This window comes from Plutella xylostella, chromosome 20 (genome assembly GCF_932276165.1).
Source record: "Plutella xylostella chromosome 20, ilPluXylo3.1, whole genome shotgun sequence".
NCBI lineage: Eukaryota > Metazoa > Arthropoda > Insecta > Lepidoptera > Plutellidae > Plutella > Plutella xylostella.
The window spans coordinates 3,266,105-3,290,339 of record NC_064000.1 but is presented as its reverse complement, the minus strand read 5'-3'; the positions used below and the strand labels follow the sequence as shown (position 1 = coordinate 3,290,339).

The 24,235-nt window shown below is 36.5% G+C and overlaps 1 protein-coding gene and 1 long non-coding RNA gene across 5 annotated transcripts in view; both read right to left on the bottom strand.

Annotated features, from left to right (window-relative positions):
• LOC105388868 (RNA-binding protein fusilli) overlaps window positions 1-24,235 on the bottom strand; it is a 75,906-nt gene that overhangs the window by 42,208 nt on the left and 9,463 nt on the right. For all 4 annotated transcript variants that reach the window (XM_048628312.1, XM_048628313.1, XM_048628315.1 and 1 more), the window contains exon 2: window positions 951-1,043. In XM_048628312.1, the coding sequence (XP_048484269.1) occupies window positions 951-1,043 (93 nt within the window). The remainder of the gene's footprint in view (window positions 1-950; window positions 1,044-24,235) is intronic.
• LOC125490114 lies at window positions 23,395-23,702 on the bottom strand. Its single transcript, XR_007267457.1, has 2 exons — window positions 23,650-23,702; window positions 23,395-23,502 (listed from the first exon to the last, which is right to left on the bottom strand). It is a non-coding gene; the product is annotated as an uncharacterized LOC125490114 (long non-coding RNA).

Here is a 24,235-nt window from a genome sequence, read left to right as displayed (position 1 = left end):
ATTGCAGCTCAAAGTAACAGACGAAAGCTTTCAAACTTGCACTTAAAAGTAAAAGACAATTATACTTGCGCCTGCCCATACAGAAACGTTAAACACACAACTTAATGTCAAAAGTAACTGTCAAACCTGAGGAATTCACACCACAGTTACATTAGCCGTTCACTATTCAACTTGTCTTTAGTTCAACAAGTTTGTAAACAGTAATAAACCTTAGAACTTAGGGTGTAAGAGTCACGGCTACTAAACATAAAGGACAATGTGGAAGTGTGAATGGATTGTGTACGGTACCGAGATACCTAGTGTTACCTACACTGTATGTCTGAGGAGGGTTACTTTATATGACGAAAAACGAAGTATCGGAGCCACGTTGCACGAGCCACGACTCTATCTCGTTATAAACGTGGCGATTGCACGAAAGCTCTCGTTCGATAGAAAAAAAACACGCACTCACGCCTTGTACTAATGTACTCCCTTGCGGGGTAGGCAGAGGTGCATTGCTGCACCCACTTTTCGCCAGTGTTATGTTAGTCCCAATGTAATAGGAGGCGGGCCTATTGCCATTTTACGGGCACATCCAAGACCCGAGAACAAATATCTGTGTTTAAACAAATATCTGCCCTAGCCGGGAATCGAACCCGGGACCATCGGCTCAGTAGTCAGGTCACTAAACTCACTAACCACTACGCCATTCGGCTCGTTCGATAGTTTTCGTCAATATAAAGTAACCCTCCTGGTGCCGGCTTGTTACGGGTAGGTACAGTCAACAAAATAAAGATAAGCCAGAAGATAAAACAGAAGCCCTTACCCCAAAAAAATCAGTGTGAGTTATAAATAAACTGACACAAAATTTATCGTTTCACCAGTAGGTGAAATTGTCTGATCTGATGTTTAGATTTTGATATTTTTTTATTAATCCACGAACAAAAATACGCTTAGGTATTAGTACTTACTTGTTGTACAACTATTTCTAAGGGTTGTCCGGTCTGTATGTCGTCGGACGGCCGTCGCGTCGGCCTCACCGCGTATTCTCTCTCGCCTATTATCTGTAAATAAAGAAAAAAACATTAAAATCGGTCAACCAACCCGCACTAGGCCAGCGTGGTGTACTAGGCCCAAAAACCCTTCCTTCATAGTGCCCAAGTGGGGATGTGATGGGTTGTGATTGTGATGATCATTAAAACGACCAGGAATTTACGTATTAGTTGACTTCGGAAGTTGAAGCAGCGCTGGGCTGGTCAAATCTGAAGACCTATACAGGTAGATCAGGCCTACCTAATCGGTAGGAAAAATATTCCATACAAAAGAATTCAACGCGGTCGTGAAAAGAAAGTACTGTACTGAGATAACATAAGATTTCATACAAAAAAGTTCAGAACCGATATTAGAAGGGGTAAGTACTAGAGGTATAATAATATGGGGACATCTCACACACGGCCACCCGACCCCAAACTAGGGAGAACCTTTAATATGGGTACCGGACAGCTGATAAATCATTCACACAAACACATATTACCCAAGACCCGTGCAAATCTGTTTTTAAACAAATATCTGCCCGGCCGGGAGTCGAACCCGGGACCTTCGGCATAGCAGTCTGTGTCATAAACCGCTACACCATTGGAAACGGTGAGGCGCCATAGAGTAAATAAATACTAGTGCACGCTCTCGACAAACTTGCGTCGTAAACGCGGCTTTAAGGTCCAAAATTTAAATTTCTGTGGGTCCAAGAGTGTATGGCTACTTATTAACGTATGAACTGACCCCTTAGCATGAATTTTCATCGTGCACGTGACGTGAAATTACTCGATGAATTTTTTAGGGAAATTTTAGTTCTGCTACCGACCGCCAGGGGCGCTGTTCATATTTTCATACAAAATTACTCGATAAATTCTACTTCACGTTCACGATGAAAATTCATGCTAAGGGGTCTGACCACTACTGATCATAAGGCCGTGTCCCCAGTAGGCAAACTGTTAGCGACCGACTGAGTTTGCGGCGTATCGATTTAGTACGCTCTTCCATATATTTGAAATGGAATGTCCACAGTCTGCTAGTTTAGTACGCAGTTTGCAGCGTTACGCGCGCTGACTATCTCAGTATCTCGCCGCTAACAGTTTGCCTACTGAGGACACGGCCTAACGTTACTAAAATTATCGCCAGCGCATTATTTAGCACTTGGAAATTGCGAATATACAATGTCAGTCACACCTAAGAATTTCATTTAGTTCATTAACATAGTTATTATATTTTTAATGGACGGTATAGGTGGGCGATTAGAATATAGCCTTAATGGGCCCGTGATGGGATAATAATTGTAGCTACATTGTCGCCATTAAAGGTTATTGATGAGACCAGACACGAATATCCTTAATGACATTACAGAACAAGGAAGTACAGACAACATCAAAAGCTAATGATTAGAACTTGGTATAGCTAAAGATGTTAAAAAAATAAAAAATGACTTGGTACAAAATTAAAAAAAAAAAATTATTATAAGTTTCATAGAATCTCTTGGGGAGAGTAAACTCTCTTTAAACTTAAACAAGTTAAACCACAGATAAATAGACCAGCGACCGTACCACCACCGACAAATTAGCAATTAACAATTCATAAGCAGCGTCGCTTGCTTGTCAAACATCTGTCAGATCATCCATACAAGTTAAGTATGTCCGATTGTCTTAATAATTTTCTATTTCTAATGTTCGGTGGTGGTTAACCCACTGTTCATATCGAATCGATCGACTCAAGTCCAGAACATTTATAACTAGTAATTAATTAACATAGGCACCAGCTATAACCACCAAGGCACATTTCCTAGAATCGGATAATCGGATTTACAAGACAGTAAAATGAAACAAGTAGCCGGGTGTTTTCCCGCCATTGTGCGCTGACATTTGACCGCCACGCATGCGCAATACGGTTCGCGACCCGCGCTTTGCATACAATACAGAAAAAACCTTCCTAAACTACTCTGTGGCCGCAAGCGGTGCGAAGCCCAAAATAATAACGTCTGGCTCTGGGATAGGCAGGGGATATTGCCTCAGGATAATAACGTTAGCCTGTAAACTTGTTAAGTGTTATCGGTCTTTTTGTAGACTTCAGGCAATTGAGTATGAATCTCGAGTCCGCGTTCTTCTATGCTTCAGGCAGTAAAACCATTACAAAAGGTTTTTTTTTGTCTGAGCAGACCGTTTGACCTAGAAGCGGCAGGTATACTGGGAAGTGGGAACTACTAAACTTGACCAAACAAATGCATGGGACACTTTAGGACCCATATCTTATTGTTTTGTTTATTTACACCACTTTCACTTTTGTAATAAATACCTGGTTTTACTTAATTTTACATAATTTTAGCGCCATTGTTTGTTAGCAAGACTTAGTGAATATTTTAACTACTTACCTACTAATTAATTCAGTAAAATTTCAGTCTGTGCCATTGTATCTATGTAAGTACCTACATCTATTTTACCACGTAACATATTTATAATATGGTATTCCACGAAGCCAATCGAAATTAACTCTTAATATAATTATATTAACTGCTAACTCTGCATACTGAAAGTGAAATAAACATGGCTTCCATTTGGCTTGAACCGATTGTCATTTGACTTTTATAAACGCAGCATTCCTGTGTTCACAGGACATTAAACCAAGCGTCGTTTGCGTCAAGATTTAAATTGGAGCGGGACCTGTTGACTTTGTTACGCGTCTCCTATTGGCTGGCCAATTTAGTTTGAAATAAGAAGCTTGTGTTCTAATAATAAATATTTTACAGTTGTGTGGGCGTGGACACCTACTGATTTAGGTAGTAGTAGATTGTAGGTACCTACAGTAATATTCGATTGGAACTCTTTCTGTAAAGGCTGCCGACTTCCCCGAATGAAAATGAGAAAGTGTCAAATGTACTTAGATGAAGTTGAGGGGCGGGGGGCGCTGTAGTGACAAACCATAGTTTAGCTCAACTCTAGTGTTTGTCACCGATACACTAAGGTCCCGTTACTCACTTCAGTAAAATGTTCCTAAGCATGAACTTCTAATGGAAAAATCACAGGACTGAATTAGATACTTACTAATGTTATGCTTTATATTGTGCATCATTTATTTTACATTTCTGTGTATCACCAAAATAAAAGTATTAAAGTTTTGAAATATTCCTTAAGTATCCGGAAAGACTCGATGTCTCAATATCTCCCACGATTACCTTACTTACCTAGACAGTACCTACGTGACAACTGCGTCAACTGCAGTTTAGCAGCATCACGGCACTCTAAGTGGCTGGCTGTAACGACGTCGTTGAATACAGTCATTTCCACGCAATTAGACTTATCTTGAAGGCTGTCTGTAGGTACTTGGGGAATTAGAAAGAAAGAAATAAAAACATGTTCAGCGCAACACCACTAGTAAATTTAAACTAACGGTAAAAGTATTTAAAATTGTATTTAAGTAAATGTTTTAAATAATTTTTGTACTAACTGACAGACAAGCGACTAAATAAGTTTGGTGAAATATTGTGAATACTTATTGAATATTGGCATATCTTGTAAGAATTATAGGGCAAAAACAACACATAGTTTTCTCAACATATCAGACAAAATAATTCGGTATAAATTTATGTTCATTCCTATATCAGTTTCACTGGTTCTTTGATGGTTGAACGGATGACTGATAAGTACTTCATACCCTATTCAAGATTGGTAGGTAAACGAAAAATGCTAGCTGAACTACAATTTTACAAAGGGTGATACACTTAATGCTACAATCATTTGCTACCAGTCAACCCACAGAGGTGCAAGAAAATTTTATTTTAAGGTGTGCAAAAAGAAAACAACACTAGTAAAGTAATTATATAACTAAAAACATAATTTGAAATAAATTTATCAACTAAAAAATTATATCAACTAAAAATATAATTTGAAATAAAATGTTTTAAAATTGGGGCCATTTTGGTGTCGGGTTTTTTTTTATAATCTCATTTATTTTATACTTTTAAGCCATACAGATATAACCTAAGATCGTTCAGGAGCATAGTGTACCTATCGCAAAATGCACCGCGGAGATTTTGTTATTAAGTCGGCTTAAAATCTAACAAAACTTAAACAAATTAACAAAAATTATAGGTAGTGTGAGTAGAACTTTTCCATTTTTCCCGAATGTATTATAGTTATTAGAACATCACATCACAATCGCTTTAAAAATGCTTTGTGGCGTCGAATAGGTCCTTATCCTTCTATGCCCTAATAGCTTAACCATGCGTGCTATAGCATAACACTATAATAGCACCAACTATTTAGCCGTACTGTGATTAAATTACTTACGAATGGAGCAATAAATAGGTATAATAACCCATGGCAATGACGGCGAGTGAGCACAATTTATGACGATTGAAGGCATAAAAATTAATTTTAGAGATTTCTAACTACAAAATTTGCTAGTGGAAAATGAGATTTACCTGTGATTTACCCCAATGAATAATATCAAAAATCTTTGAACAGAACTAATTCAAAATAAGAGGTCAGTGGTAGAAGTTTGGTGTCATGAAGAAATGAATAGTGTTATCTGCCGGCCGGCACGGTCTCGCTCTCCGTATTTTTTTTGTGATCGTATATGTTAAAATTAGGTAGAATACTTATGCTTATATGGTTTTACCTACTTATATTGTATGACTACGTGAATCATTACCTAAAAATAACTTGTATGGTAGATTAAAACCAACCATTGAAGGCTTATGTGGTGTTGTATATTGTTAAATGTGTTTGTTAATAAATACAATAAATAAATAAAAAAATGTCGAGACGTTTCTTTTGCACGGACACTCCATCTAGTTCGTATAAAATATCGTTGAGAAAGCCACACATGCATCGGTAGCCACGGAGCGGTGGTAGCTCAATCGGGTGAGCGCCCGCTTCTCACGCCAGAGATGCGGTTTCGAATCCCGGCGCTGACATGTACCAATGAGTTCTTTGAATTTATGTCCAATGTATACCATCGCTCTTACGGTGAAGGAAAACATCGTGAGGAAACCTGCATATCTAGATTTAGCTATTTTAGATATTTGAACCCACCAACCCGCAGTGGACCAGCGTTATGGGAAATGGTCCAATCTTAGGAAGGCAGTTTAGACCTTGGGGATATGCACAAAGGTTCCACTCGAGAGAGCCAGGTGCAGGTACTGACACCCCCACAGAGAATAGAATAGAATAGAATAGAATCTTTGAGAAAGCCACACATCCTATAGGTAGTAAGTGCGAATGAAAGTATAAGTTAAATAACTATGTGTTTGTTACACTTTTTAACTTTCGGTACTAACCTGGCTATCTGTTTTTATTGCTGGTACGATTATGTATGACAGCTTGCAATCATTTTCATTGCGGTGTTTCTACTTCCTTTCAACCACAACAAATTGTAGATACTTAGGTACTTAGTAGGTTGTTATGTTTCAAATACCAACTTCCTTTTCAAAAACGGTGAAATAACAACTAAGGTTCGGTGAGATTAATCAACTTTATACATATAAGTACGAGTTGAATGCCTTAGATATGATTTGATTTTGTATGGCCAATAAATATATTATGGACAAAGTCATAAAACGTTATTTTCACCATCTATTACCAGTTAATTTTAATAAATATAAATAAAAAAAACGTTTATTCCGCGCCATCGCATCGCACACACACAGATCAAAAAAAAAATTGTTATCAACTTATCATACAGTTAATTAAAATAATACTTATAAGAAGATGATTTTGCTAAGAATTTTTTTTTTCATTTTCACTTATTTACAAATAGATAATCAGTCATGTTAAAAATAAAATATCGATAGATAATCTCTTTTGAACAGATTTGTGCTTTAAAAAAGATATTACCTATATATATTGAATACCGGCTTAAATAATTAATTTGGATCCATTTCTGTTTTCATGACTTTGTATGTGGACTCATAACAGGCTAGATGGGGTGACGACTTGCGAAAGATCGCATCCAGTGGCGTGCTTTGGGAGAGGCCTAAGTCCAGCAGTGGACTGCTATAGGCTGATGATGAACATCATAAACATTATTGCATCAATGTAAGATCTTTGGTAATTATACAGCGGTAAGTACATACTTACGTAGGAACCTAAGTACCTGTATTCTTGGCTAAACCGCGGCCGAGGCGTTGCGTGCGCGCAACAACCACGCCGTCATTTCCGACGCAAGCCGACATGCAACGTACGGCACTCCTGCGCACAGGGGTCACTCTACAATAGTGATGTAACGAATGTGTGTTTTTGGACATTCGCGAATGCGAATGCGAATATTCAGTTTGTGTTCAAATTTGACGTCATTTGTATGGTTTCGTGGCAGTCTTGTTCTGAACGAGGTACGTTCCGTTCTGGGCGCATTCCGAATGAGACTAGCCAATACTAGTCGCAGTTTTTTTTGAAGTAGTTACACTTTATTTAGCTCCGTAACTGTTACGACACATTGCGACTGTGTACGGTTTCTGAGGCCGACTTACACGAAACATTTAAACGTAAGGTACGTGCGCCTTGTAAGGCGCCAAAAAAGGGTTGCAATAATTAAATAAATAAAAAAATTGAAACAATGTAAGAAAATTAACTTGATTACTATATTCTCCATTTATTTTTAAATATTAATCAACAAATAAATCATCAGATTAAATCAAGCTTCATTACGGAAACAATCATTTTAGAAAACCTCTAATGTGGGACTTCTTAGGAACATAGGCACTTATCAGGGCGCGATTTTAATCAAGTATAATTTATAAATTCTATCAGAACAAAAACCATGTTTTTACGTAAAACTTAAACAAAAATATGAGCTTCTTTGTTAATTAATCAATTACTATCGATTTTTTGGGCGTTAATAGTGCGGTGGCTTAGCAAAACTAAATCTACATTCAATACAGAAGTCTGTAATGATATTAAAATAATAAAAATGTTCTTCTCTTATTCTAACAATTATTTAAAGTGAAAAACAATGCTTCAATTTTTCGTGGGCTTTATTAGGTTAATAAAAAAATATTTTTGAATTTTTGTTTATTTTATAAGTATTTAAACTGGAAAGTAGGTACTTAAGAGACCGTAACTACGCTTAAAGTTTAGTTTCAGTGTTTGAATATAACATAATAATAAAAAATATAGCCGAAATTCTATCTTTCATGTTCCAAAGAAACTATGATATTGTATAGTCCTGTAAGGCCCAGGGCATCTTGGTGGGCCTTCATATGAACTTTTCACGGTGACAAGACCTAATGAAATTAATTGAAAAACAAAAAAGAATACAAACAACGCTTAGCTTCTTCAGAATGCCCTTGAACCTACAAAAGTCTGTATCGAAAAAAAACGATAATAGTTTGTTATTTTAAAGAAATACTACTAAAAAGTTTGTAAACATTAGGTTGTAAATCGTAGGCCATTTTTTCTATGGCACTAACCAAACATTAGAGCGAAATTTCAACTTATACGGGCGTTTAGAAGATTCAAATTTTGTAAGTGGGCCATTTAAGGAATAGGGCCATCTTTGGCGCACGTACCTTATTTAAATCTATGGCTGTCTTGCTGTGACACTATTGTGAAAATACGCTTTTTGATTGCTTAAAGAAGCTATTTATGTTTAGGTCTTATGAAACTATTAACTACCTATATCTAAAGTTTCATTTTTCAAAGTAATGAATTATGATAAAGTAAGACTGTTAATTTGATTAAGAGAGTGACTTGTACTTAATAAAAAAGTTACTTATCGACGAATGGATTTTGACTTTGCTAACCTTTGTTAACCATTATTTTCACATAGTTTTTTCTAAAAAGTACCTACTGATATTCGCAAAACATTCGCATCAAATTTTGCGAATGCGAATGCGAATGCGAATATCCAAAAAAGTGCGAATATTCGCGAATGCGAATGCGAATGCGAATATTCGTTACATCACTACTCTACAATACAATTTAACGACAATTTAATAATTCTTATATAATATTATTAGGTAGGCCTAGAAGGAGATACCGGGATGACCTGGACAGATTTTTGCCGAATTGGCGTCAGGTGGTCGACAGCAGAGACGTGTGGAATAAACATGGGGAGGCCTTTGCCCAGCAGTGGGACACTGAATTGGCTACTTAAAAAATATATATTCGTAAATTCTTTAGTACACTTGACTCTATTTGAACATAAATTTTCTTCCACCCAAAGGTTGTCTTGAAAAAATCGCTTTTAGTGATAAGACCGCCTTTTTTGTACCTATGTGTTTGTATATTTATAAGCTTTATAAATTCTGTTCTTGTGTACAAATAAAGAATATTATTCTACCTATCAACCCTTTATTTGCCCAAAAGGATATAATGCAAAAAAAAACTACTTTTAAGTAAGAAAAAAACGGTACAGAAAGGCGGCCTTGTTGCTCAAAGTTATCTCTACCAGACAACCTTTGGATGAAAGCTAGCTCAGCGGTTCCTGATTAGTGTTCCGCGGAACCCAGGGTTTCTGTAAGAGGGCTTTAGCAGTTCCTCGAAAATTCAAGAATACTGTAATCAAGCACTTTGTACCTACCGCAAATTGGTGTACATAGTTACAATATATATGTAAAAAGAATACTAAGCTATGGTATATAGTATATACTTTGTGGGAATGAAGTGGGAGGATCTCGCAACCGTTACCCAAGATCGAGCCAGATGGGGAAATCTTCTGAATCGTCCCTGCTGAGGGACGTCAGGATGGATGTATGTAAGCTACTATGGTACCGCCAAAAAAGGGTTTCGCAAATAAAGGTATTTATAAGAAAATCTCCCGCTTAAGAATAATTCAGTATCCGAACGCGATAACCACAACTCTATCTCGTTACCCATTTTCATATTGTCTATTTCCTATCTATGTGGTTGTCTGAAAGAGATTACTTTTAGTAATAGGGCCGCCGATTGTACTATTTCTTTTCTTTTCTATTTTTTTGAAACTGTTTCTGTTTGTGTGCAATAAAGAGTATTTTATCTTTATCTCTATCTCGTTGTATTAAAAGTATCTACCGATTGCATGAGGGCTTGTTCGTTTTCACCACAATAGAGTAACCCTGCAAGCCAGCTTATTGCTTCATTTTACTGCTATCGCCATATCGTATTTGATTCTGAGGGAGTAGTTATCACTTCTTGCGATGTTACAATACAATATTTATTTATTTGGATAAACTACAACAATATGCTAAAGATATCTTAAATATAATATAACTAACATAGGTTAACATATTGCCTTAAATGTTCATCACCATGACACAATGAAATATTAATAATTTCGTGACACACAAAAAGGGTAGGTATAGGAAGTTACATAATTTCGTTTAACATTTTCTTAATTGCTCCTAGTTTCTTCTGAAAAATATCAACCGACAAAAACTTATCATTATGTGAGTGGCATATTCTGTGTAAGGGTGCGCGTTGGCCAGAATTTGTGCGGGTAGTTGAAAGATAAAATAATTTGTTAGGATGGCGAGATGTGGTGGTGCGTGGGGCTAAATATTTGATCTCATTAACAAGATCGGGGCAGTCTTAGAGATTGTTACAACTTTATTGAACAAAACACACAACATACATTAAATAACAAAAGGAGTAAGCACAATAGGCGGCCTTATCGCTAAAAGCGATCTCTTCCAGGCAACCTTTGGGTGAATGAGAGACTTATTGAGTAAAAGAGGGAGGTGTACACGTATTGCATTTAAGTACTAGTGATATTTTTACTAGTGATGTTATTGGATGATCTGTTTTCAATTGCCGAAGAAGCCTTGGTGGTGGAACATGTCTGGTGGGATAAAATGTTTAATATTTATATTTAGTATGTATCTATCTATGTATTTGTGTAGATATGTCCGACACCCATAACACAGGTTCTGCCTAGCTTGGGGTCGGATGGCCGTGTGTGAGATGTCCCCACATATTATTATTATAAAAAGGTTATGGGGATAATTGGCTGTGGAAGGCTAAAGACTCAGTGTAGTGGCGCTCATGAGGAGAGCCTATATCCAGCAGTGTACGATTACAGGCTGGTGATGATGAAGTAGTGCGTTTTAGCAATTGAATTGTCCTCTTTGAACTCTCAAAGAACTAATTGTTCTTTCACAGAGACACACAGAGAGACAAAATAGTTAAATAGCTAAAACGTCCTATAACGTTTATATGAATAAGGGGGTAAGTATATTGAATTAATGTACGAATGTGTATATAGATACAGAATGATTTTTACAATATCAAAGAGTCCTCAAACAGTTATTAGAGATGTTATCTGATAGATAATGTGGTGCAAGAATTGATTGATTGACTGAATAATTAATAAGTAGCCACTTATCTGAACAAGATTGACATAATATAAAGTAACTTCCATGGAAATTAGAATGGTCTGGTAAATTAAATATCAGTAGGTACTTAATAAGTAAATATACAGGCGTCCCAAAAGTCAACGTCGCGTGTTTTGAAACTATACAAGGCCAGAACGCAGAGGGTGGGACTGCTCACGTATAGTTTCAAATTAAAATGGTGCCATGATTTACTTGAAAGTATACAAGGCCATTACGCACTAATCGCGTATATTTTCAAGTAAGTTGGGCCAAAATTATGGCTTGAAAATATACTGCAGCAGTTACCACTGCGTACTAATCGTGTATATTTTCAAGTGCTAAGCGGCAATGCGAGCACTTGAAACTATACGTGATTAGTTACCACGTAGTATGTTTTTATATTTAATACCCATAGATAGATGGGGTAGGCTCCCCATAACTTGATGAAAAATATGTCTCTAATAGGTCTATAGAGTAATACGCTCACGAGCAATCAATAAGTCCAAGTTGCAAAATGTCAACACCAAATTTATTTTAAGAGTTATGTACAACCGATAACCACTAATCAAAGGTTGGCAGGTAGAAATTGCTTTTAGCAATAAGTCCACCTTTGTGCGCAAATGATTAACTATGTTTTAAAATGCTTCTGTGTAAAATTTGATTTTTGGGTGCAATAAAGTGTATATAAATAAATAAATGACCCTAATTTTCTAAAACATTTAATTTAGAATTTGATCAAAATCTACGTTTATAGTTGATTATAATAATATTTTGATGCGCTGTTAAAAGTACTTTAATATTGCCAACGGCATCATTAAGCTAGTCTTTTCCGTAGTCGTCACTAGCACTTTTTCATTTCTCGTGAGTGTAGTAGGTATTACTCTTAATTCATATAAATAATAAGATATTAGTATTCTTACTTGCAAGTAAGATTGCTATAAATATCAATTTATGAATCAAATTAGACCTCGTTCATCTTTATTTATTAACATTCCATAGGTATGACAGGTAGAACAAGTACATTTAAATTTACCGGTAGTCATGTACATTTACCGAAATAGTTAAGTAAATCAGAATCAGCATGTACATACGAATAAATTATATGCGACAAGTACGCTAATCAAGCAATGTGCGTAATAGCAATGTATATTTTCAAGAACGATTCGGTTAATCCCATCTTGAAAGTATACGCGATTAGTACGCACAAATCGTGTATATTTTCAAGTAAAATATTATTATTTTTCACTTGAAACTATACAGTGCTAGTACACTATGGGTGCGTTCTGGCCTTGTATAGTTTCAAAACACGCGTCAACGTCTGTACTCTGTAACGAGAAGTAGAATTCATGGAGTATTCTATTCTATTCTATTCTCTGTGGGGGTGTAAGTACCTGCACCTGGCTCTCTCGAATGGAACCTTTGTGCATATCCCCAAGGTCTAAACTGCCTTCCTAAGCTTGGACCATTTCCACACCACGCTGGTCCACTGCGGGTTGGTGGGTTCACATATCTAGATGTGCTAGATCTAGATATGCAGGTTTCCTCACGATGTTTTCCTTCACCGTAAGAGCGATGGTATACATTGTACTTAAGTTAAAAGAACTCATTGGTACATGTCAGCGCCGGGATCGAACCCGCATCTCTGGCGTGAGAAGCGGGCGCTTACCCGACTGAGCTACCACCGCTCATGATCACCGATTCATGGAGTAATTTTGTATGAAAATATGAACAGCGCCCCTGGCGGTCGGTAGCAGAAGAAAAATTTTCCTACAAAATTCATCGAGTAATTTTACTTCACGTTCACGATGAAAATTAATGCTAAGGGGTCTGATATGCCAGCTCAGAAGTGACCAGAATATTTATTTATTTTGGTTATGGCCTCAGTAAAAAGTCGATAGTTTTCGAGACATTATATATCTGTAATATTTTTTGTGTAATCCTGTTAAATTGAGCCCCCTCTTCCTTATATCGACGGTGGAAAGGCAAAATGGTTTAAGCGCCATGACATAAAATGTTCACCAGAGCGATTTAAAGTTTGAAATTTTCGAAAAAAAATCATATCTCTGTAATTATTCTAGCTATGGCTTTGAAAATTAAAATACGTTAAATTGAAATAGTTTTCTATGTTATTCTGTATATAAAATGAATGTACATATTCTATTTATTGAAATAAGGGACATAAGACATAGGCATCTGAAATCTCAGTCAGGTAAAATTGGCTTAAACGACATTAACATTTTAATTAAATACAAGTAAAAACAATTTAAACACCAAGGAGATTTAACCATCACACCAGGATTATGTTTTATAATAATTTATGTTACTTTAAACATTCCATAAGAATGAATTAACCGCCAGACTAAGGCAATTTATATCTAAGATGAATGACTTAAAGAATAAATGAACTTATAATTGGACCTCAGAACTCGAGAACGGTTGAACCGATTTTGGTCTAGAAACATTTGTGGAAGTCCAGGGAAGGTATAAAAGGTAAGAAGGGTAGGGTAGGGTAGGGTAGGGTAGGGTAGGGTAGGGTAGGATAGGGTAGGGTAGGGTAAGAAGCGGTACCTGCGGGCCAGCTAGATTGAAAACAAAAAATTCATAATATCTCACCAAGTCGAGCATAGAAGCGGCATGGCCGTACCTTTTCTCGAAGCATTATTTTATTATAAACTTTATTAACATATTGTTCACCGCGAAATCACTTTGAGATTGAGATCCAAGTGATCAGCAGGTTTACTTATTCATTAATTAATAATCATAATCCAACCGACATTTCTTCGTCCGTCTCTATGCCACCATTCTGTCACCGCCTTTGTCCACCTTCCGTCCTGCCTTCGAGCCAAGTTTCCTGCCGACTCGATATTTCCTGCATACCGACGTCGAAGACTTTTGTCTTTTGGTGATTTACCACGCTGGGAATACGGTCTGTAAGCGAAATTCTTAACATGGATCGCTCCATAGCTCTCTGTGCAACTCTGATTCGGTGCACAGTTTCCTTGGTCAGCGTTCTTGTATCGGCACCGTATGTTAGTGTGGGCAAGACACATAAGCAATTATCAATCCATAAGCAGCGTCGCTCGCTTTAAACTATCTGTCAGATTCATACAAGCTACGCTAGATTTGATAAGCAAGCGACGATGCTTTAGGATTGTTAATGGCTAAGTTTTAGTGGTGGTAACCCCAAAGGACTATCACAATGTGAGTTGGGTCTCACCCGACAGCCGGACCAAGAACCAAATCGACCGACGATTAGTCGAAAATGGAGACACTTCTGGATGTTAGGAATAAGAGGGTTGCTGATGTCAATAGTGATCACCACTTAGTCGATGGAAAAATGTGCTTGAAGATAGCGGGAGTTTAGGAGCAGGCCACAAGATCTGCCAAAGGTGTCGTGTAAATAAGCTGCAGGACCCACAAGTTAGAAGAAAACTTAGTATCCAGATCGGCAACAACTGGCATCAAAGACGTGTTGTTAAAAATTTGCGAAGAAATAATAAGGCACAAGGAACACTTAAAGAATGAATGGATATCTAAAGAAACATGGGATATGATCAACCATCAAGGAAGACTTAACGTCGAACTAGACGACCATTCTAAAGAAGCACTTGCGTACGAGTATTTTCTTTGTGAACTTTATATCAAACGAAATTTATAAAAGGACAAACGCTGCTAGGGGTAACCCTATATCCAGCGATGGTCTCATCGGCTGCCATAGGAAACCTGAAGGATCTATACAAAGCATCTTGAAGAACATTGCAACAAAACCCAGGATATCTCCTTGTTACTATGAAAGATTGACTTTCAAGATGGTATGGCCACATTGCCGAAGTTTTTAATGATCCTAACCACCACCTGGGGAGTTGGATGCAGATGCAAATATACCAGGAGCATCTTGTATCTTGATGCATAATCGTAATCATTATGATTAATAAAATCGGCAGGTCTTACAGGCTAGTCAGAGGCCTTCGGGTGGCTTGAAAACGTCTGACAGTTGGGTAGCCCACTTACCCGAAAACTCTCTCAGCACAAGATTGCTTGTGTTGGGGCCCAATAACCCGCGCTAGGCCAACGTGGTAGACTAGGCCTAAACCATTCCTTCATTGGAAGGAGACCCGTGCCCCAGGAGTGGGGACGTAATGGTTCGTGATGAGATTTATGACTATCCTGCATCTTGACAGAAATTTAAATATCCAACCCCCGAATAAGACGAATTGATACGGACCATACGATCGCTGAAGAGTGGCAAAGTACCAGGGAACGATGGATTTCCTACGGTGGCATAAAAAGCAGGATAGATGGAATATACCAGATATTGCACTCTTCAGCGATGGAGGATGATGAAGTGAAGTTAGAGAAAAGTTAATTTAATTCATGTCCAACTTTTTCCTATAAGGTTTGCTTTTCGTTGAAATACTTTATTCTGAAAATTATGGGATACAAACAGGTCGTGGTACTCGTGGTCACTGGTCTTCTATTTCGTATAATTACCTAACAATTATCAAAATCGGTTAAGTTGATCCAGAGATTTGCGCTTGGGAACACATTTTCGGTTAGATTTTTATATAGATAAGAAATCCTGTTTCTGACTAGATTTCGATATAAATTATTTATGAATAAGTTTATTTATGATATATAATTATTATTTTGTATAAAAAGTAATGTCATGTTAATACAATACAAATATTTTACATTAAGAACCATATTGTCATAGAAAAAATATTTTATAAAAAATAAATATTTGGTTGGATCCTTTTAGAGAAACGTTAAAATTCCCTACTTGCATAGAAACAGCAATTTAGGCGAAAGGATCCAAGTGCATATTTATAACTCAATAAATATTAATTATAGCAAAACTATTTATTTAGAACCTGTGTAAAGAGTAATATAATAGATATCATAATTTAATGTAGTTATCGGTGATATAATCAAAAAATATTTACAGTTTTATACTGGCGAACGAATCTGAGTTTGTACCTACGTAATTACGCTGCGCACGCGGCGCCAACTGTCGCATAGACGCACGTCCTCTCCCAATGAACGTCCCGGCGGGGTACTGAAGCGACACCTTTCCAACCGGTCCTATTTATATTATTGGCGTTTTCACACAATATCCTTCTGGATATAACAGCTTAAACACCATAGACCGCTTCATTGCGATTCTTTTGAATTGTTTTATATCACTTATATCAATTATCTACAAATCGCAAAAAGCTGCTTAAGTGCCAATTGTACCACTAAACAGATTTAGGTAAAGTTGTATTAACCGCCAAACGCCGCGAGTAAGGCTGACTGGTAAAATGGTTTAAGTGCCAGTATGGCTTCAAATTACAAAATTGTAAAATGTATTAAGTGATTTTATGTTATTTTTGACCAGAAGGCATTTTGTTTTATATCAATTACGCAATCAGGTAGGTCGCTTAAGTAACTAATGATACAAATTCACATTAGTTCAAAATGAATTAAGTCACAATGTTTTACTGTTTTAGTGAGGGTACAATGTTTTATATAACTTTAGTTTTGATCAAGTATGTTTGAACATACAAATGACTAAAAAAGTGGCTCTTAATACAAGAAAAAAGTATTAAGATTTCCAAAATCACCGTTGTCTTAAGCGCCAAAAAGTGCTCAGATCGAAACGAGACCCGCACCATTCGAAAGAGAAAAATCAGGCGATTCCAACGGTATATATAACTCATATTCGCCAAAAGTGGCGGATAATACATTTTGCCTTTCCACCGTCGATATAGGGTTCCTAGCATACGTCTGAAAACCCCTGGGCAGTCAGCGACAGACCCTAACCTGACTATTTGTTTTTTTTGGCTTGTATCGAACACATGCGGTCGAATGGCGTAGTCGTTAGTGGCCCTGACTGCTATGCCGAAGGTGCCGGGTTCGATTCCCGGCTTGTGCAGATATTTGTTTAAAGACAGATATTTGTACTCGGGTCTTGGGTGTTGATATTTATATTTAATATGTATCTATCTATGTATTTTTGTTGTAGATATATCAGCTGTCCGACACCCATAACACAGGTTCTCCTTGGGGTCGGATGGCCGTGTGTGAGATGTCCCCACATATTATTATCATTACAGGAAGAATGCAGTTGAATTGGCCACGTAATGTGTTGAACACTATGCCTCTAACGGTTATTCAACTTGTGATACCAGTCGTATCTGTTCAATATTTATGAGATGGGCGAGCGCTTCGTCCATTTCTAGTTTTACTTGCAGTTTTATCAGTTTTAATTTTTTTAATCTGGTTTGTATTAATTGGACTATTAAAGTAAGCATCTACCTTTTAACATCGTACGCGACGGACGCATCGCATTCAGTGTTCTTTGTAAAGAAGGTCACACAAGTTTCTCCATACATTTATGAAAATTGGTCCAATACCGATTTGGACGCTTACCTTTAATTGGAAGCGGACGACCTATTGGTCGCATCATCCTAAAGATCGCATCCAGTAACGTGCTTTGGGAGAGGCCTACGTCCAGCAGTGGACTGTTATAGGCTGATGACCTATTGGTATCTATGTGCGCGTCGACGAATCCCATAATATATAGACACATCATCAGTTTTAACTTCATGATAGTGGGAGGGTAGTTTTATGTTGCAGTTACAAGTAGGTCTCGTTTGCTAGTAACCCTACTAAGTGCCAATTTCTCCATAGTCGGTTAGAGCATAACCACGTATTAGTGGTTGCCTTTTGACACATCTGTCAAGAATTTTATATGGAGATGACGTATAATTGATAACCAATCTCTAATCAGTTAGATTTTTTTTTTAATCATTTATTTATCCCAATTACATGTTTTTACTTAATTCTATCTAGCCACTATCGAAAACCACTAGGTTTATCTGTAGCAGCGAGTGTTACTGGCGGAAACTTACTAATTACTTAACAAATTTAAACGAAACAGAGTTACATTACTTACTTCAGTATCTAACAATTAACTTATATATTACAGTTCCTAGATGTATTATTTTTAATAAGATAACCGACTATGGAGAAATTGGCACTAAATATGCTACCATTAATGTGTCAAATCTGGAAAAACTTGAATCCGAATCCGTCAAACAAGCAATGATGCCTAGAATTGTTGATGTTGATTGCTAACAGCTCTTCATGTCGTAATCTCTCGTGGAAGCCATTTGCAGTGATGGCCAGAGACGACGGTTGTGTGATAGAAACCGCATCGTTTACAAAATGAAGGCATTTATTTGTTAGCAGCACTTTATGCCGGATTTCTAGTTACAGAATCAGTGTTGTCAACAATCTTTAGTACCAACTGAACCAAACATACATTTCTTCATACATGTGTCTTGTAATCCTTACCAAGGTACTATATATCTAAGAAATACACTAACGGGAAAAGGACCAAATTACTCTTAAACAAAAAAGGCTAGCTTAATTACGCCTTCTGCGACATTGAAGTACATTTAACAGAGCATCAGGATATTACCAACAAATAGCAGTAATAACTTGTTAAAATATTTTATTAGATCTGTTAAAATATTTTGAAACAATTGGGATCATTTGGTGTCGGAATTTTGTGAGTGGAACTATTTCATTGCCCGTGAGTGTAATATGAAAATGGTGCACGACAATTTTATAATCCATTTTTTCCACTGTCAACGTGAAAACATATTTTTGCCGTAGTTCGATTCATATATTTAAATTTGACCCTGTTAAAATACCTATTTACTGTGGGGTATTTATAATTATTGTTACCTACACCACACGTGCTTTTCTAGTTTTTCTTGTAAGAAAAATGTGCATAACTCGATAAACTAGTTTAGATAATCAATAAAATACTTACGTATATTTCGATTAGTCATTTCTTTGTAGACATAATTACCGTCATATTATTATTATATTAGTCTCTGGTCAGTGCACGTGGAAATCCCGGAAAGAAGTACCTGGATAGTTAATTATTATATTAATTGATTATTGAGAATATAACATCAACGATTACAAAAACAATTAGACATGTTACGAGTAAATAATTATGTATACATGTATGTTATAAATCGTCATGATAATGTATATTGTCCTAAGAGAGTCATCATCACGACCCATCACGTCCCCACTGCTGGGGCACGGGTCTCCTTCCAATAGAGGAAGGGTTTAGGCGGGTTGGTGGACCCCAACACAAGCAAGTTTGTGCTGAGAGAGTTGTCGGGTAAGTGGGCAACCCGACTGTAAGATGTGTCCTAAGAGAGTCAGTGATTCTGAAATTCATCATAGGCTCACCATATTCAATTACACTTATCCCTATTTCATCTCATATCCTTCCACCCAAAGTCTGTCTGAGATGAATCTCCTTTTATACCTGATAGAATAAAATTTCTGTTGTTAAATGTGTCCTGTTTGTGTACAAATATAAATATAAGGTATTCTATCAAAATCGTATTGCGTAAGTACCTATTTACAAAACTATGAAAAAACATATGGTTTCACATCTTTAATTTATTCATCGATGAACCTAGGATGATTTTTGACAGACGCCCCAGCTAATCCAATGAATAAAAGAGTTATTTAATTAATAGTATCTACCAAACCTAAGCAGGTATCAATTATTATCTTTAACAGTAGGTACTTATTCTAACATCCTTTGCAATAATATATTATATTAGGTATTGTTAAGCAATCGAGTAGGAAAAGAACTGTATAATTATTTAACGTTACTTTTAATGTAACAGCTATAATAATTTTATTGTAAAAATCCGAATAATGGCTGCTATTATAGGCGGAAACACAGTTTCTACTTATATAATTTAAATTAAAGCAAGTATACTTATACATATATTACCTCCTATCGCAAACTTGATTTGACAACGATTCTGTTGTCAAATCAATGATTTCACTCTAATTATAATAACTTCGTAAATGTTACTTCGTTTTGACTTATAAATCTTATACACTCGCAAGATTGTTGGAAAATTTTCAGCTTAAGATAAAGATAAAATACTCTTTATTGCAAACAAACAGAAACAGTTATATAGAGTTTCAAATAGTACAATCGGCGGCCTTATTACCAAAAGTAATGTCTTCCAGACAACCACATAGAAAGGAAATCGAAAGTATGAAAAGGTTAAGGTTATATTGTTGTCCTCCACGTGCCAGCAACAATAGGCATCATATTAATAAACATAACCTAAAATTAAGCATGGGTATATCCACTTATTATGTAAATAACGAGCTTTCCAAGTACATTATGTATGGGGGGCAAGAGTCAGCGGTGTCGAGGATAGGTAAATAGTAAATACAAGTTGTGTTTAAGCATAGAATATGTAGTAAGTAAGAAGAATAGTCTATGAATAGAATTCAAGATGGCGGCTTGAACTTCGAACTGGGAAGCTAAAGAGATACATCTCGTGGCAATGGATTTAATGAGATTTTGTAATTAGAATTACTTTTTTAAACACGACATAGATGATTATTATTATGTTTAAAATTAGGGCCTATTTTTTATTCCGTAACTGACGTTTATATCGGAAACTTTGTGGTTTCCGAAACTTCAGAACCTAACTATGTTTTACTATGAATTAGCGTGATTAACCATTTTGTATTGGAATTTTTTGAAAAAAAAACGCTTTTCGCTAGCATAAAGCACCAGCTTCGGGCGATATGTTTAAATATGCGAGGCTTGAGATGTATTTTTCATATTTTGGAAGTGGCAAACAGATACCTAAATGACCTCCGACTGTGTTTGGGACTCATACGAAATCCTGTCACCTATAAATATAGTGACATTAGCGACCTTATCAAGGCACAGTACAAATACACACTGAAGTTATAAGTGTGTGTACTAGTCCGTGCTATGTACGCAACGTAGATATGCAAACGGCTGTAAGTATCATTGAAAACATTTATCAAAGCTCTTTAGAAAGACAAAGAATGATGTAATGGCATGCACTTGGCTCTAAAAATATCTTGTCTCCTTGGAATGAGTACTGAAGCTACTCAGTAGATACATTATATGCCAATAATTATGTGATGAAAACTAACCGAATCTAATATTAAAAAAATAAACAGCAAAGGTACACAAACACATAATATGTTTAACTATAAATGTAGTTTGATAGTATAATACTCTTAAAGTACTGACTTAAACATTTTACAAATAAAATGGTCGAATATTTAATTATTAATCTCTTGGATACTGATACTTGAAGTTAATGTATACATTTTAAGCTACTGAAAACAATTGCCATTGTAATAAACTGGTTTTGTTCCCTAGACATGTGTGAAGCAAAGTTAAGTGTTCATATCTTATTTAATAATTTTCCACAAAAGCTCGGTCGGATGGCCATGTGTTATGTCCCCACTTAATAATCGTACTTCCTACTAATATTATAAAGTTTGTGAGTATGTGTGTGTTCGTGTATGTTTGTTACTTCTTCACGTCAAAACGGCTGAACCGATGAAATGATGTTTGGAGTTCGCTGACACCCTGTATTAACACTTAGGCTACTTTTTTATCGCGGAATTTCCACGGGAAAACTTTTTAAGGCTAAGCGAAGCTCGCGGGAACAACTAGTATTATTATTACATATTTTAAAAGTGCATAACTTCGGGGTTGTGGGTTAAAATTGTGCCAGAGTTTTTAGGTAATGTATATCATTGTCATTATCACCCATATCATACGTTTCGTACGACGCAATGCCAACATAGAACCTCTTTTTTAAAAGCTTTAAAGACAATCGTATGGTATGTTTGTCTTACGTTTAGTATTATGATAGTAATTTGATTAAGATGTGACACTTTGGCCGGTTTTAACTTGTATGAGGTACTCAAGTGAGAATTTGCTGACAAATGAAGTTTGTTCAGGTGGTTTTAGCGTGTGTGCTTATTTTATAACTTATTTTAAAAAACTTACTACCTTGTTGCAAGTGAATAGGCATCTTTTTTGGATGGCAGGTTTTGAGGTTATCGTAACATATAAGTGTTTAGTGGATGGATGGAGCTATACATAAACCTTCTGTAGCAGCAGCAGTCCATCTTTCAGCATAGTACGCAACGGACGCATCGTATTCAGTATTCTTTGTATAGAAATTCACACAAGTGCGTCCACTTTATCGGTATTGCCGACGCTGCCGCCGTTTCTCCATACGTTTTTGAAAATCCGTTTAGTCCGATACGTACGATACCGATAGGTGGGTTCACGTACACCTTAGATTCAAGAGTACGCCTCAAGATTAATTAAGTAAAACTCACAAACTGTGCTATCTTATGGAGGGCACTGTTGCCTGTAATACAGGGATGACCTAGTACCTACGGGTAACAGTGACACTATTTAATTGTAATGTTACTATTTTACTGCTCAAAATAAATTTTATTTTTATTTTTTTTATTTATTTAAGATTAAAGTCTTACGGCAAAATCGGTAACTAAGCTAGCCTATCATACTATCTGCCAAAGAGTATAAATAACAAAATAACACTATCTTTGAAACAGCGTCGCGGCTCTATGGGACTTCAGCGGTGGCGCGGACTCTTTGTCAATTTTGTCATGTCATGTCAACCAACGCAATAGGGCTTCTGTCACATCGGTTTCCCAATACGTATAGTGCCACAATCTTATCTGTTCCGGTGGCGACGTCGCTGTCATTGAATCCAGTGATGCCATCGATTAAATTTTGCCTATTTCTGGTTTAAACGACAACTCATTTCTGCTATTATTTTTATAATTAGGTGCATTCATAAGTATAGATAAATCAAAATATAGGGTCGATAGTAAATGAAAGAGGACATAATATTATATCAAACGACATTTGTTGTATAAAAAAATTGTCCACGGCAAACAGAAACAAAATTAGTTCTGATTATGTTCTGATATAAGACATTAAATCTAGATTTTACAATGATATAGGTATGTAATATCTGTGGGTCGTGGGAATAACGAGATAGAAAACTATTGTACTTAATTATTATTTATTTATTTATGAACACTTTATTTTTTTCATTTTCTTAAGTAACAAGAAACAAGAGCATAAAATTCAAAGAAATTCAGACAATGTACAATGGCTAATTGCCAAAAATCCATTTCTTCCAGCCAACCCTTGATACTCGTAGTGGAAGAAGAAGATGTCATTAATCATCATTATTTCGTCTAAAATCGCTGCAGGTGCGAGAAATTCTTCTTGGTATACTGCCTAAGGTATAGGTACGCAGCTTCACTCACACCTGTAATCAAAGAAAAATAAAGATTATATACTTTCATCACGACCCATCCCGTCCCCACTGCTGGGGTACGGGTCTCTCGGGAAAATATTAATAAAATTACATGTAAGTATATGGGTAAAATTATTCGTCATATTTGGCAACACTAACCTGTAGCCGCTGCAACTCGCTCTTCCAATTTTTCTAACGGAATTAAAGGCGCCTGAATACGTTATTCTTCCTGCATAAAAGCCAATATATCTAGTATTACTTTTCTTGCATCACTTTTCAGCGCTTTTGGCATTATTACACCCAGAAAATCACAAAACAAATTAAATAACGTAGCGTCAGCCTCTTCGCAGAAATTGACAACTCAAATAACGCACAGAGTATGAAAGGACGTTTGACAATGACGTCTCGTTAGTACACATTTTGACCACCGGAACAGATAAGATTGTGGCACTATAAACGTATAGTTGAAGACAGAAACCGGTTCAGTAGGGTTACTCTATACTGGCAAAACCGAACAAACCGGAGCTGTCGTGCAATCGGCACGTGTAACACAACGAGATAGAGTCGTGGCTCGCGCAGCAGCGCTACTAAACTTCGGTTTTTGTCATATAGAGTGACTCCCAGGCAACCGGACGTCGCCGCAAACGGTAATTTTACAAAACAGAATATTTAATTAGAACCTCCGGAATTATAGCTTTGCCTATTCCATTTCTCGCTCTGTTTGATTGCCTGCAGCTTGCAGAAG